We start from the raw sequence: 16,266 nt of genomic DNA, 5'->3' as shown, positions 1-16,266 counted from the left end.
AAGATTATGTTTCTATTAAAAACCATTTTCTCCTTCAAACAAAGTAAATGCAGAAGTAAACTTTTCCTATAATTGCTATTCATTCTTGCAGCCTGTAATTAAAAAATATGTACCTTGAATATAAGTTCATTATTATTATGTTTAGAGAAATAATTTTCTTTTTAAGTAAATTTAAAAATAATATTATTTATTATGTAACAGCTTCTCGCTGTGCTTGTTTCGTGGGTTTGACTGAATTGCAGGTTATGTTATCAAATACCTGGCTGGCATTGGCATCGACTAAGTAACTAAACAAAATTAAGAGCCTTAGTTGAACATTATGATTCCTTTTGTCCGAAACGATTAAGTCTAAAAACAAAGCGTACATGTTATTCTAGTGTACCAATACATTTGCGCGATATTACTTTCCTGTGAATGTTAATGTATTAAAGGTGTTATTATAATACTGAACCTTCTAGAATGATGTCAAGATCTGTAAGGGCAGAAACAAGAAGCAGAGCTAAGGATGATATCAAAAGGGTAATGCAAGTAGTTGATAAAGTAAGAAGATGGTGAGTTCTTAATTTTACTTAATAGACCTATTGTTGGTATTTAGAAACAAAAAAAAGCTACATTTGGTATTAAAGTAAAAAATAAAAAGGCATTTTGTTGTTTTTATCTATAAAATTGCATGTCAGAAAAAAATGCAGTGCTAAGAAAATGATTGTTCCAGGGAGAAAAAATGGGTGACGATAGGAGAAACAACAATGAAAATTTACAAATGGGTACCTATCCTTACCAATGAACAGGTAAATTGTTTTATTCTTCAAGTGGTTTTCAAGAATTTAAATTTAAATACATTCTTTGAATTTAGTCAAATTTGTAGTTTTTTTTTTTGTTTGTTTGTTGGCTTCCTGTCTGTGCAGATTAGCCAGGGAGATTTGTAGTTAAACCTGTTTTTGTGCGGTCTTTATTATGCCATTTTTATGCAATATATGAGTGTACCAAAATTCGACGTGTATGTGAATATGTACCAATTTCATAAGGCCAAGCCCAATGTATAAACCATGCTACTGCAGCAATTACTCAAATAAAACTACAAATTTTAAATTCGTGCTGAAAAACCGAAAACTCGTCCACGTTATCATCAGAAATCGTCGCGCTAGCACACAACATTTGCGGAGAATGGTTTTGACACTTTCAGCGAAAATGATCGTATCGAAATGATTTAGAATATTATCAATAACTTATCAATATATTATGAAAACGGACAAGAAGAACCTATTTCTGTGACAGCGGATAAAATATATACGGGAATCCATAAAGCATTTCATTAAAACAGATAATTCCGAATGAAGTTAAAATTCTAAAAAGAGCTTCAACGTCACGACTGGCTGTCACAACGTTTACTTATCATCCACAACATGATTACAAAATTATCTTCAAGTGACGAAACCGATTACGAATGAGTTCATCACAAGTATATGTGCGTTTTGGACTAAGATGAGTATTATTGAATTATGTTAATTTTGAAAATTCCTCCATGTTTATAATGAGAAATTAAAATTTTCTGAAATGTTTCCATGGTGATTTAATTATTTATTTTGTTTGGAAAGTACTTTCTCGCTATTTCGTAAAGTTCGGACATATTTTGTCAGACTGAAATTTTTTTTATGCCGTCTCTATCTTCCGCACAAAAACAGGTTTTACTGTTTTTACAGAGAAATGAACACTTTTGTCTTTTTTTTTTTTTTTTTGTAGAAAAAGAAGGTTAAGGAACATGGAAATAAAGAAAACTGCCTGGGTAAGAGATCACTTGACAATTCCAGTTCTAACTTTGGACTCACTGAAGATTCCAATACGTGTATGTTGACTTCGTATATGATTTGAAATTTAAACATTATTTTATTAAAATAAATGTATAGCTATTTATTAGAAAATTTATGTAATTTTTAGGTTTTTCGATAGTAAGCGATTCCCAAGGGCCTTCAGATTTTTCAGCACAGTTAGGCTTTTCAGAAGATTCTAATTCTCAAAGTAGTGAACCAGTCTCTAAACGAATAAAATCGGAATGATTATATCTAGTCATGGACCAGAGGACTGTTTGATATTTATTTTTTACGATCATTGTTATTAAAAGCATTTTGCCCTATTCTTTTCATTTAGTAAGTATATGATCTTCCTCAGCTCTTGGTGTTATAAAAATAATAATTTAATAGATTTTTTATGTTATTTAAATTACCTGTATGTAAAAGCAAAAAATAAATAATTTTATTATTTTTTACAAAAAAAAAAAAATTGTTATTGGCTAATACTATTTCAATCCATCTTCATTTGAACATGAACTGTACGTTATCAAATTAATAGTAAATTATAACTTAATGAAAGAAATTAGAATAATTGAGAATTCAGAGACAAATTAATGTTTATTAAGAAAGATTTACTGTAGAATTTTGCTTTAGTTTCATAGAGCTTACCCACTCTTCGTGGCCGGTTTTTGAAATATTCCCTATGTTGTTTTTTCGATCCACCTACCGGTCTGGTTATCCTTTTAATATGTATATAGTACTCTATTCTTTATGCAAACCCATTTTTCTCCCTTATTATTATTATTGGTATTTTCTCGCCTATCTCCATACATTAGCAATTTTTTTTTTTTGTTTCTTTTGACAGAAACAAGTATATTTGAGTATTTTGTATGCATTATTTTTGGACTATTATTGTAATGAATTTTCAGAGTTAAAAATAAAGAGCCAAGTTACAAAAATATAAAACAATGTTTATTTAAAACAAAAATTAACTTCCATCATACATTTTTGTGTTTTGTCATTTCAATAAATATATCACAATACTTATTGGTTAAAATTTTAATTTCTTCCCAACGGTTTTTTTCCTTTAGACTCAAGGAGAAAACATTTTCCACATACTTCAAATACAATTTAAAATATCTAAAAATTATTAATACATTTTTATAAAAGAAAAATTAAAATTTCATTACTATTAGAACTAGTAATAATTTGGATGTACTACTTATTAATAAGTAAATACTTATACTTACTTGATGAAAAATATTATCTGCTTTTCATTTAATTCTAATAGTCCTCTTACTATTTTGATTTGTAGATTTAAAATACAAATAAGAAATATTTGTAATAAATAAACATATTCCAACATGCGACCATAATTTTCACGTTGTCTAGATCTCATCTGCCTTGAATTCCACAGATTATATCTTAAATGCACATTAGCATTTATGTTATTGTGAATTTCTTCTATTGCGTTATTTATTCTACTAAACAAATATACTATTTCAATTTCCTTTGGTGGCCTAAAAATATTCTTTTTAAAATACTTTGTAAACCACTTTTTAAAATGCAGCATTAAAAATTTAAATATTTTACCTAAAAATAGTAGGATATTTTAATTCTTTAGCATCTTCAATTAATTCTTGTAGAATTGCATCGGCACTAAGATATCTCTTTATCATTACTACTTCAAGCAATGATTCAACCAGTTTGAAATTTTCATTTTTACTCCATAATGAAAACTGTTTAAATTCAGGTGGCCTCGGTAATCCAGACCATTCATTCATTTTATTTAAAATGCATAAAACTTGCCTTTTCCATAGGGATGTTGGATGAAAAATCGGTTCATATTTATTTATCACCTCAGTTAACCGACCAATCTGAATTATTTCTTGATTTTTGTTAACAACCTGGAAATGATAATTGGATTACAAATTCGAACATACATTATGCATATGAGAATGTCAGGTACTTCACGTTTTCTAAATGTTCACTAGAAGCAACACGTTTTTTCGTTCAAGCTACTTAGAACTTGAATTTCCTGTGATAACTCAAAATCAAAATTCTTCAACTTCCATTTCCTCTTACCTCTTAGCATTAGTAAAAAAAGTCTTAATTCTTGAGCCCTAGTAATTAAAAATAAACACTGAAAAGATTTTTTAATAAAACTGGTTTTAAATGCTTTAGACTAACTAAATAGCTTTTAATGGGCGATGGTAAAGTCGAATTTTAAATTATATTAATTAAGTGTAGGTATGCTTTTTGAAGTTTCTTTTAAGAAGTATTAAATAAATTAATTACAAGCAATTAAACATTTTTCGTTTGAATAAAATTAAATAATTTTATCACACCTCTAGCATTAAATGTTGAATAATGCAAAGACATAGGACGATTGTATAATTGGCTAATTCCTTTGGAAAATCTTTTATTTCTATTTCAAAATGGCTTACTCGGTCTCTTAACCGAGGTCCTTGTCGGTAACTGAACAAATCGAGAAGCATAAGTAATATATTTTCTCCAATAACATCGATGAAATTATTTGCTGGAAAACAAATAAAATAACCTTATATATCACGTATATTTGAAATTGGAATATGTAAAAGTAATTCCATTTTATTATTAGTAAAATCATGATATCAATTATTATACTATTCTCATTACATTGTAGGCTTAAGATTATGAATAAATCTAAGGATGTAAACAATATTTGAATAACATAGTAACTCCTCTTACCGATTGCTCCATATTTTTTTTCTAACATAACATCAAGTGTAATGTAAAATTCAGACGTTTCGGCCAATATTTTATTTGGTAAGCAATTATTGCTTTCACAGTATATTGAACGCATCATATGTTCCATAAGAGGTAGTGTCATAACAACGGCATCACCGTAGCTGTGAACATGTTGGCCTTTTAAAATCTTAACATTAGCAGCAGGATTTGAATATAGTGATGTGTATGTGCCTTGGCAAGTTTCTTGCTTTTATTAAGAAAGTTTCAGATTTGGGAATTTCGTTTAACAAGTTTGATAAAGAAATTGTCACAAGCCTACTGCTTGAATCGAAAATATGGTAACTGAAAATAAAAAAGATGCAAGATAATGTCAGTACAATCTTAAAATATACTATGAATTAAGACATGTGAACCCAATTCTGAAAATAAATATTTATCAAAAATGGTAAAAAAGAAGCATGCGGATTGTAGACAATAAGAAAAAGGGTAACGAGTTGCTGCTATCCCTACATTTCTTTTTCCAGGAGTCTTTACAACTCACTCACTGTTCGGTGCTTTGGCAAGACTGTCCTAAGACCGAATTTTTTTGTATTTAAACAATTCTTTAGATCAAAAATGCATCAGCCGTAAGTATAAAATAGAAATTTGAATAAAATAAAAATCTGTTATAATTAAATCACAGCGAACGCATCTATGTTCTACGATATGCTAAATGCTCTGTACATTAGAAACAATTATTACCATCCACTGCAGTACATATCATAAGCGTAAAACCAGAAATTTCGTTGGCCCTTGGAAATGTGTGTGCACATGTATATTAATTTGGTAAAATCACTAGCATATTGTTCTAAATCCAAATTATAATTAATAAACAATTCTGCTTGCGCTTGAAAACAGGAAGAATTTATCGGCAGTCTTCTAGGTATTTCCTCCAAGATGTACCCCTACATCAGAAATACATGCTAAATAATGGAAACTAAAAATTTTAATTATAATACTCTATCTCGATCTTTCTTACCTTCGACTCCAAAAGATTTGCAATTGATGGAATTAACAAAAAAAGAATACCCACAAGTTGGGTCCTTATCTCATTTTCAGAAAAAAATCCATGCCACGCTATATTTCTCAGATTTAGCCCCTTAACATTGCCCATTAAAAGCTGCATAAAGAAGACCTTTAAAAATAAATTGTTATTATGGTAAAAGATAATTAGTACTCTTAAAAGTTAAAAAAAAATATTTTCGTTTTATTTCGTTCCTAAACGAATTTTAATCTATTTGAGGGCTCAGAAGGAGCATTGTGAGAGTTTTTGCGATGAAAGTGTGAAGAATACAGCTCAACATACTTTTAGTAATGAAGCCCCGGTTTTTAAATCAACTGTTGAGTCAAAGTATTTTGGAGCACAATAAGACGCAGAGACCAATAAAACTGGAAGACATGTTAAAAACGTAAGTGAAGAAGTTCCTGAAGGTATCGCTACCTCTTGGAAAAATTATATAAATACAGATAAGACTTCAAGTATTTTCTTAGCTAGGTCTGGTTCGGGCGCATTTTGTCTTTAATATATCTTGTATACAGAGTTATAAAATAGATTTTAGGCATTTGTACGTATAATACAAGTTAAGCCAAGTAAATTTATCCCACGAGCAATACAATTTGTAGAAAGGATAAAAGGTTGGTATCAGAAGAAGCTTAATTTGGAAGGAAGACCTTTGAAGTTTACCGCTTTTGTATATCCACTTCGTGGACTACTAAATTGATATTTTCTGAGATAAAAAGGAGAAAAATTAGGGTGATTCACAAAAAATCATTTATAGTTTGCTACGATTTTACACAAATAGTACTTACAGGACAATTTCCAATTATATCTTCAAGGGCTTGCGTCAAAAATAAATCTCGCATTAGAAATGGCACATCTTTCTCTTTCAACAGGATAACCTGAAAGATGTAAACCTGAGATAAGCTTGGTTTTAACATTGTTTGAAATAAAGAAAAAGGTGTTCATTCTAAAAGTTTTTCACGAGTTATATTTATTAAGGAGGGATTTATAAATACTTAATAGCAGCGGTCCTTGTTTTTATCTCATATCTGAACCCTTCCCCTCACAACCTATGGGTTCACTTACAGAAACAATTTTTTTTCTGCTACAATACCGTTATTTTGAGCATCTAGCGTACTATCGAGTTTCTTCTTACTAAACTAGTTTTGGCAGCATGGATACATTCAGCTAAGTAGGCATTTCCCCACCTTCCTTATCACAATTCCGACACTCAGGACTGCCCACAATTTTAGCAATAACTGACCGTGTAAGTGTGCTTGAAAGCAAATCTACCAAAATTCGTAACTGCTTCCTTCTTCGGGAAAAAATTTACTCGTGCCAACTCGTTCCCGTTTACTCGATAACCTTTGTCCATCCGGTGCTTCTCTAGTTCCAAGTTCTCCAATTATGTCTTTGTCACACTACAAAGACTCAAGTCTACATATGGCTACAGAGCACGCTACTTTAGCCTATTCACGAAACGAAATAACTTTTTAATAAAGTTCAATAACTTTCCGAAAAATATATTAAGAACCACATCCATAACCTAAGTTTTCAAAATTATGAGTGGAATTATGTCTGTCTTCTACTACTTCCATATTTTATTCAATACAAGAACACAACCTAATTCTTAAAAAAAAAAAAATATCTTACTGATCAGTACTTACATTGCCTAATGATCTATCCAAAAGAGCAGTCAAATTAAGTGTAGCTTCTAATAAAACTTTGCTATCTTTTGGATTATTCATGAATTTATCATACAGGCTCTCTACATTATAGTTGCAATACCATTTAGATTTACTAAGAAGACACTTATATTCCTTAGGAGAAGTTAGCTGCAATAACTTTCCTCCAGAATTGATAATTCCCCAAAGACCGTGTTCTGCAGCTTGAAAACGTTCCTCATAACTAAGATGTGCATCATCTACAAAATTAATAAATGAGTGAATAACAAAACCAAAATGCACATAATTTTTCTTTTATAATTCTTACCTGAATAACCAAGTGAGTACTTAACATTTTCCCAGTTAAATAATAAATGATCAAAGCAAAAGAAGTAATCTTTCTCATTGATCTCATTACACTTGTATAATTGTCTTACGTTCTTGGATAAAAAAGTGTTCATTAGTGAATATTATTCTTGGAATTTAAGCATGATAATTGCACTTCACTAATTCAATTCACAAGCAATCCTTTCTTCATAGAATACAAAAAACTCCGTTGCAGTATCTTCATTAATTACTGACACTAGGCTGTGTACTTACTTCATTTCAAGATTATTCCTCCTTTTTAGTCTGTTTTTTTTTCGTGATAAGCCCCTGTTGAACAAAACCTTCATACTTAAATATAACCTTCCAGCGAATGAAATATGCTAAGGACTATGCGCTATTGCCTTATTGCCATTCCCGATCATCTATCCACTCACTCACATCCATCAACTCACAAGCTTATTTTCATTTTAGGGGATTTCACTTTAAGGGGTAAAGTTAATACAACTATAGTGGTGTTACAAAAAATTTACTATTTTTAATTTAAAAATTAATATTTTTAATTTATGTCGTACAGTAGAGTTTAACAGCATTCATCATTGCCTTTAAGTTTTAACTGCCAAGAAATGTCTCCCTCCAAAGCGCCTACTGTTTTTATCGTTAGAAGGCACTACACTACTAAAAGAAGTGCTTGAAGACTGGACTACTGATTAAATCACGCCTATTTTGAAAGAAGAAACAAAAGAACTTGTTCAAACTAAAGGGTCTCTGTAACAAATTACCAAGAAATCTATACGGCAGAATTTTGAAAATTACGGACCTGGTAAGTACTTAGAATATCATGTAATGATACATCATAGGGATCAGATAGCTTCCAGAGAAGATGGCTCATTAATACGAAACAGATTTCATGTTTATGACCTTTTAGAGTCAATGCCGTGCCCTTAATCCGTATAGAATAATCGAGTAAGCCATTACATGGTTAAGTCTATCACAAAAAAAAAACAACTGGAACAATGGACTGCGTTACGCTGCCGAGTTATAACCAAAGGTTTGAAGTTAAGATGCTCTGTTTCCCCTGTATAATGTCTCCGTAAAAATAAATTGAAAAAACGGAAGAAACAAGATTAAAAACTGTTATCCGCGTTATCTCCCTTTTAAATTTTTTTTAAAAAAACTACTGCCGAAAGAGACATACAGTAAAAGCTCTTTATTCGCGGGGTATATGTTCCATAAATATGCCGCGAATACAGAAACCGTGAATACGGAATGGTAATTTATATGGGATTATAGGGGATACGTTCCTAGCTGACAAAATAAAAAAAACTAATATATAAAAAAATCAATTTAATTGAAGTTTTTGAACATTTTGATTAATTATCTTAAGGCTTAGGCAATGGTTTGAAGAATTTTGTAATTTTCTCTTGCTTGGCAGTTTTTAAAAGCTTTTGTTTGCAGTCAAAGTTTGAACTTGCCACTACAACTACCATCAGGTTCTTTAAAATGAGCGTAAAGATACTTTGCCTTCTCCCGGACCATTGGACCACTCAGGGGCACCCTTTTTTTTGGATGCGGTCTTCGATCCATGACAACGCCACTTCCATTTTTTCTATTGCTGGATCACGAACAATTGCTTTCATTCTGTGCGTTTACATTCTCAAAAACACCGATCGCGGCTTATGTCAAAGTCCTCGGCGATATCATTTAACAACATACTTTAGGCAAAGTTGTAATACTAAGATCTATTTTACTTTTTTTATTAGTCCATTTGACGGCATTTACAAAGGATATTGGGTTGGATACCTATTGGAATCCTTTTATTATCATAGTGTACTTCCGCGAATATAGGAATTGGGTCGCATTTTTTTAATCCGCGAATAGTGAAAACGCGAATAAGGAGCTTTTACTGTACATATTTAGGTGCAGTAAGTCTTAATGTTTAATAAGGCATCCCTTTAGGTCTGGAAGGAGAAGCTTTTAAATTCACGTAAAAATATAATTTATATATTTAGTCGAATAAGAAATAATTGTAACCATTTTGTGCAACGTACATTCAGATTTTAATAATTTTTTGTAAGTTTCAATAATATTAGAACCAAACGTTACATGGCAAAAATTAAGGAGCGGGGTTGGTCTAGTGTTTATTGAAGCATGGATTGGTAAGTGGTCCATCCCCAGAACGAATTTAGCTACTTTTGTTAGAAAAAATGTTAATAGTAAGGGTGTACTTCGCCCCAATCACGACCTAATTGGTAGGCAGAAGTTAAGCCCAACTTGAAAAAATAAGTGTTTGTTTTTTTTGAAAAAAAAAAATACCTTCAACTAAAGAAATTTATTTTTCCTGAAAAGATATAATTTACAAACTTCGTTATACAATTGTTATTTAAAATTAAGGAAAAGTATAATACTTTTAGGAAAATGCTATTATCTTTTTAGTTTATGTACTTATTAAATATATAAAACATTATATCAACATATTTTTTTTTTTTTCATTCCAACCGTTTCAGATTTTTTTTAAACACTATCTGAGATTGATTGATCTGTAAAGAAATTTCATTTCCAATGATAAAACATTTGTCACGCATCACTTCATCTATCTAACTGGATAGTAAGAAAGACATAAAAAAAAGTAGGTGAGATAGCAAGGCGCCTTCATAAGTAGAAGTAAAGTATCTCTATATAAATATGTCGAACCAATCTCTGAAAGAGATAGTAAAAATCCGATAACGATCAGAATTGATGAAATAAAAAGAATCGAACTTTGTATTAATCAAAATCATTGCCATTATGATTAATTTTTACTTCAGTTTTTTTTTTTATTCCGTTTGCGCCAGCTTCTAAAATTTGAAACTCGTAAGATATTCAAGTTACATTTAAGTGGCGGCTAAGTTTTAATAGGAATGAATTTTTCTAGGATTGATTTATTTCTGATGGTAGGCGAAGGCAGAAAGAAACAATCTTCACAAACAGACATTACAACGTTCTTCCGGGCCTGCAACATTGAAAAATTCATCAGTTTACAAATTTAATTTAATGTTAGTAAAGCTACTAACATTTTATATACATATTATTGTTGACAGACTGTTTTACTAATATTAACCTCAGAAGTATTATGTTGTATTTTTCTTGAGAAAGGAGCGTCTTGGAAACATGAAACACAAATCGCAAGAAGCTTATTTACATTTTCAGCCATCGGAACAAGCCCAAGCACATGAGGATATCCTTGACGTTCATAATCACTATCTAACGCTGCAACTATCACCTTCTTTCCATTGTCACTTGCATCTGAACAAAATTCTATTAAATCTGTAAACTAAAGAAAACGCGAATTGGTACCGACATAGAGCATACAAATTTTGTTGTCTTAAACTAATTCCTATAAAAGTTTCTATTTCAAAACGTTTCTATAGTCTACAAACCATAAGTATCAAAAAACGAATTTTATAAGCAAAACAGCTAGAAGAAAGTCTGATATATTGTTAAATTGTTGCGCTTCTTAGGGATGGAGAAGCTCCAATATTGTAAAATCTGACAAAATTAGCTGTTTTTGTTGGTCACTGATAAGATGATTTCCGTTTTTATATGTTTATCACCTTCATTTCGGCAAACGTGTGTATTCTTTGCAAGACAAAGTATTAAGAGCAACAAAAAAATAATTAGTTTAATTTTGTATGACTTTGTTAACCAAAACTTTTTTTAGGAACATTAAACCATAATTATAATTAATTAATAACTCTACAAACGTGCAATTTTACTTGCTCTCAATGAATTAATTATATGGCAAGATAAGAAATAATACTTTCAAATGAAAAAGTTCCCATTTTATAGCAAGTAGTCAATCCGAACTAGCAAAAATTGTAATACCTCATCGCCAATCCTCACCAAAATATTTTCAACTCAACATTTATCAAAATCCATAACCAGAACAAATACTCTTATTTTTTGTTTTGTCTTCCCATCAACTAGTCCTATTTTATAGAAGAAAATTAAAGTAAACGTAAAGAAGTCCCTTTTTTAAACGGGTTGTGCGCTAATTTACATTGATTAAAAAATATTTAATTGTCTCTGTGCAAACCCACCAATATATGTATGACAACAAACTTATCCATCTTCCGAAGTTTCAAAAATTTAAATTACAGCAGAAATAGTTTCCCCCTTTTACAACTAAAAGAAATAATAAAAATTAAGACTTACGTAATGAGCTTCATCAATTCCTATAACATCAAATTCTGCAGCGAAATTTTGAACTGCTAACAAGGATGATGTAAATATAGCTTCTAGTTTGTAGCCATCATGTGTAACTAATGAATCCACAAAATAGCTGAAATAAAACATTATTTTAATCAATTTGTTTATGAAGATATTACTAAATGTAATATTACTAAATTGTTTATGCATTTAAAAAATATTTTTGATTCTTTTTATGCAAAGCAATTACTCACTCATCATTAGTAGTAAAACGAATTACTAGAGTACGAAATCCTGCAAAGTAATATCTCTGTATTCTTCTAATAAGTTCTGAGGTTTTACCAGAAAAAACTGGTCCTAAAATAACCTAACAAAAAGTATAGTGCCTTATAATTAACACAACAAAAGTAAATCGGAATTTGTTAATTGAAGAAAGTCTATAACTAGCAAAAATGAACTTATTTGGACTTATAAAAAAAAAAAAAAAAAAGTGCGGTCAGTATGTAACGGCGGGGATAGAAAGAAATTAATGTAAAATTATTCTAGACTTGAAGTGGCGCAGGAATTAGAGCAATAATTTCTGACAAAACAATTCGCATGCTCATATAAAATGAGTTAGGAACTTACTTCTAATTTGCCTTTTGTATGAACCTTATCCATGCTGCATTAGTACTATCTTTATATTAACTAATTCAGGTGAATATCTAAGTCCTCGTTTCTGCATGCAGTCTATAAAACCTGAAGTCACAAAACTGTGAAAAATTCAAACAAAAAAGAAACTTAAATTATTTTAATCGGAGAAAAGCTTTTATTTTACCTTATCTTTTGTTTACATAACTATTATAACCACAACCAGCATATGTATCAGATGGATGATAAACAAGTACGCACTGCTTGGGAATGCAATTTAAAATACAACTTCACAGATTTTTTGTTGAGGTAATTTTTTTTTCAAGTTTAATGTTTTCCAATTTGATTTATAGTATAATTTCTTAAAAAAAAAGAAGTAATTTGTCAGATACTCTAATAAATAAAACCTTGTTTATATTATTTTAATATAATATGGAAACGTTCAACAAATAAAAACAGTTCCAATTGGTAAAATCCAAGACAACCAGTCATTTACAGATTTCACTTCCAAAATTCTTACCTACTTATTTCTTAATTTATTTGTCAACTCAGGGAAATTAGAATTTATTGCTATCCATTAAAAATTTCATTGTATTGGAAATTCCAATAATAAAATACAAAAAAGGGAAGGGATTAGCTATGAGGTTAGCATACTGGACTCCCACGCGGAGGTCCCGGGTTCGAATCCAGCAGCTGACCCTTAGATTTTCTCTTCCTAGGAGCTTCTTACAGCTCACTGTCCGGTGATGGACAGTGTTGTCTGTAACGAGAGAACACTGTCCGGAGGCCGGCAGTGCACTGGAAAAAGCTCCGGGCGCTAATGACCTCAGCTGTTGATGCGCCAAAAAAAAAAAAAAAAAAAAAAAAAAAAAATAAAATACAAAAAATCTGAAAATATTGGATGAAAAAAAGATAATGATAGCTAGAATAGATTTTAAAGAAAAAATATATACATAAAGCTGCACTAATAAAATTAATTAATAGGTGGGATTTCTCAGAAGGAAAACCGCTACATAAATAGGAGGAAATTTCTCAGAAGAATACAATTAGCCCACAAGGAGCAAAGATAAGAAATCTTTCCAAAAGAAATAATAGCAATCTCATTAGTTCATGTAAAATAATAATAATACTATGTAATTCCAATCACCGTCCAAAACCGTGGTAAAAGAAATCTCTAATGTTTCTACACTTCTATCAACATTTCTCAAATAACTCCAAAACTTTATCTGCAATAAATTTGAGTATTTATTCAGATCGAATACTAGTAATAGATTAAGCAGAATGTTTTTTGGTAATTATTTTATTTGTTTCACAACTTCACATGTGAAATTTATTTATTAATGCTTAAGATATTTGTTTGTTCATTTTCCTTAGATTAATCAATTTATACTTCATAAACCTCCTGCGTTAGGCATGTTGTTTGGTCCATCAACCGTATTGGAGGATCTTATTATTCATTTCAATTTTCAAATTGAAATCTGTGCAATATAAATAAACTAAAAAAAATAAAAAAAGAACCAATTTTATTAAAGGTTGAGATGATTTTTGTTTTAATAAAAACCTCACAAAAGATGGTTGTAACAGCGGATTTAAAAATAAAATAAAATCAAATAAAGTTTAAAACGTTTGAAATATATTTGCATTATTTTAGTTTTACAAAGTATAAGTGTACTGGAATAATTTTCAATGACCAATATAAGTTTCTATAGGGTGATATTGCCAAGCAGTTTCTTGGAGATAATCTAATTCTTTTTTTAATAATTTCAGTCTTTTAAGATGGCATTCTTTTAAAAGGAGGTGACTTCGTGGCCTTTCAATGACATTATCAAATTTAAGTCTATTAACCATAACAGATCTTCTCGGTGTGGCAAGCTCTGAACTTGATGATTCATTTTGACTAGGGGTTGATAAAACTGTTTTAGATGGTCCCATCCTAAAATACATATACACACACTTTTATGTATTCGTAAATGAATCAGAAATAAAAAAACAAAAATATTTATTTTTATGGCATTTTACTATAATTTGTCTTAATTTAATTACTAGAATACAGATCCAGCTGCTAGGCTTTAGTTTTTTTTTTACCTTCCTAAGAGTTTCTTACAGCTCACTGGCTTATGTTACAAGATAACAATGTCTATGACCGAAAAATGAGCTGTAAGAAGCCCTGGGCTCCAATGACAGATGTTGACGCGCCTTAAAGTAATATATATACATAAACCAATAAAAATCTTTGGATATTTGGACAGGGAAGAGACGGGTTTTGAGAGTGATTATGAGCTTGGATTTGTAACTGTAAAGTTCATGCTCGACGTCCGCAAATAACTACTAAAATTTATATTTGTTTCAAAATGATAATAGTAAATAACTCAAGAGTGCATAAGCAAGACCAATGCTCACCGCATTGGAGCCACCTTAACGCCGTGGGAGCTTCTAAGTTCAGCTGGAGTAGTTCCTTACACCCTGGAAACTTAGAAAGCACTAATAGCTTTAACTGCCTCCCTGAAAATCGGGCAAATAACAATTTTTCTGACATAGAGATTTCGATGTACGATCTCATTGGAACTATAAGTAATTGCCACAATCCCCGCTTGGAAAACTGTAGCATGGATGCCTAGGCTCACCTTAATGTGGATTGACGGCCTTCGCAATGAATACAAGATCCAATGCATTTTCTTAGAACCATCGGTATACCAAACAGAATCACCTGGTATCGGCGGTTCTTGAGGCTAAACATACCGTCCGTTTCTAAGGTTCGAAAATATCCAGGAGCCGCTCTTTAGAATTAAGAGTCTGATTCAACGGACTGGTCTGGAGGGTGAACTCAAGAGTCATGGAAGCCACAATAGATCCATTGGGCCACGGTAGCGTAGGCCTTTGGCCGCCCTATTAGAATCTTTGAAAATGGGCCTTGAAGAACGCCAGTCCCGTAAACTCAGAGCTATTGACGATTTAATTTATTCCCACTTAAAACATTTTTCCTCATTGAGTGTATGTGTTCTTGCAGATAAAGAGCTGTTAGGGTTAAGTCTAGAAAAATTTGCCAAGATTAGGACAATATTAAACTTATTTTTAATTTCCGTTATTCCATTGTTTTTAGATATTTGTACTTCATTTCTTCATATCTTTATAAATAAGTATGACCTAATGTACTTACAAATAAAAAACTGATTACTTACACAATTTTTTTTGTGATGTTTATGGTTACGAATTTATTTTTCAGCTTTTTTCGTCAAAAATTAAATTAAAAACTAAGCAGTATGCTGACTAGTCGAAAAATAATAATTTACTGAGATAAGTGACAATAGTAAACACGAGATAACCTCCGAGAAACTATTATAACCTGGCTTATCTGATATGATACATATTTTAGGTACTTAGGTTACAGTTAGGATTCATAAAGTGCAACCTTGCTAAAACTGGATTAGATATTTAAATATGAATTAAGAGTAGTCGATAAAACCAGTTATTCTGGTTGAGAAGGTATATTACAAATATGGACAGTCTTTAAGTATAAGTACAATGTATTAGTATGTTTTAGTTTAGAACTCCATAGCTTAATCTTCTTTTTCTATTTGAAGTATTCTCTGTATCCTAATGATAGTTTTTATTGGGTTTCATTAGATTTCAGAAATATCACTAAGCGCAAAAGTGCATGAATGTTACATGAAATGTCATTAACATCCAAAGTTGTATTTACTACTTCAGCGGCAGCAAGTGCAACAATAATTGGGTACGTACATTATAAACAAGAAAATGATAGAAACAAAATGCGAGAAGGTGTACTGAGAGATATAGAACAGCAACAGATGAGGAAGAGACATAACATTTATATGCTTGAGCAGCAAAAATATTTGACATCCAAATATAAGGAACAGGATAATTAGATGCTCTCTTAAATTTT

At 30.8% G+C, this 16,266-nt stretch overlaps 3 protein-coding genes and 1 long non-coding RNA gene across 7 annotated transcripts; 2 read left to right on the top strand and 2 right to left on the bottom strand.

Moving 5' to 3' along the window:
- The first annotated feature begins 229 nt into the window (after window positions 1-229).
- Window positions 230-2,834, top strand: BCL7-like (chromatin remodeling complex subunit BCL7B-like protein). The gene is made up of 4 exons (XM_074128065.1): window positions 230-551; window positions 713-788; window positions 1,741-1,843; window positions 1,936-2,834. The coding sequence occupies exons 1-4, from the start codon at window positions 460-462 to the stop codon at window positions 2,052-2,054; spliced, it is 390 nt and encodes a 129-aa protein (XP_073984166.1). The 5' UTR covers window positions 230-459; the 3' UTR covers window positions 2,055-2,834.
- Window positions 2,738-7,684, bottom strand: LOC141454143 (endoplasmic reticulum membrane-associated RNA degradation protein-like). The gene is made up of 10 exons (XM_074128050.1): window positions 7,549-7,684; window positions 7,224-7,480; window positions 6,366-6,455; window positions 5,536-5,691; window positions 5,259-5,461; window positions 4,518-4,678; window positions 4,136-4,326; window positions 3,381-3,694; window positions 3,038-3,307; window positions 2,738-2,927 (listed from the first exon to the last, which is right to left on the bottom strand). The coding sequence occupies exons 1-10, from the start codon at window positions 7,679-7,681 to the stop codon at window positions 2,786-2,788; spliced, it is 1,917 nt and encodes a 638-aa protein (XP_073984151.1). The 5' UTR covers window positions 7,682-7,684; the 3' UTR covers window positions 2,738-2,785.
- Window positions 7,685-7,907: 223 nt separating this feature from the next.
- Window positions 7,908-16,162, top strand: LOC141454153 (uncharacterized). 4 transcript variants are annotated; one of them, XR_012458481.1, is made up of 4 exons: window positions 7,908-8,036; window positions 8,122-8,367; window positions 13,347-15,845; window positions 15,987-16,162. It is a non-coding gene; the product is annotated as an uncharacterized lncRNA (long non-coding RNA). The 4 variants fall into 4 exon arrangements; XR_012458480.1 differs by having other exon boundaries at window positions 8,021-8,367; window positions 13,347-13,653; window positions 13,737-15,845; XR_012458479.1 differs by having other exon boundaries at window positions 8,019-8,367.
- Window positions 9,862-12,688, bottom strand: LOC141454150 (thymidine kinase, cytosolic-like). Its single transcript, XM_074128064.1, has 6 exons — window positions 12,550-12,688; window positions 12,360-12,470; window positions 11,987-12,099; window positions 11,739-11,865; window positions 10,645-10,857; window positions 9,862-10,536 (listed from the first exon to the last, which is right to left on the bottom strand). Exons 2-6 carry the CDS (start codon window positions 12,390-12,392, stop codon window positions 10,429-10,431), a joined length of 594 nt encoding a protein of 197 aa, XP_073984165.1. The 5' UTR covers window positions 12,393-12,470; window positions 12,550-12,688; the 3' UTR covers window positions 9,862-10,428.
- Window positions 16,163-16,266: the final 104 nt, after the last annotated feature.

The sequence above is a fragment of the Rhodnius prolixus genome, unplaced genomic scaffold (assembly GCF_049639745.1).
Source record: "Rhodnius prolixus isolate KJV_2025 unplaced genomic scaffold, Rpr scaffold_9, whole genome shotgun sequence".
Classification (NCBI taxonomy): domain Eukaryota; kingdom Metazoa; phylum Arthropoda; class Insecta; order Hemiptera; family Reduviidae; genus Rhodnius; species Rhodnius prolixus.
This window is presented reverse-complemented; position numbering and strand designations above follow the sequence as displayed.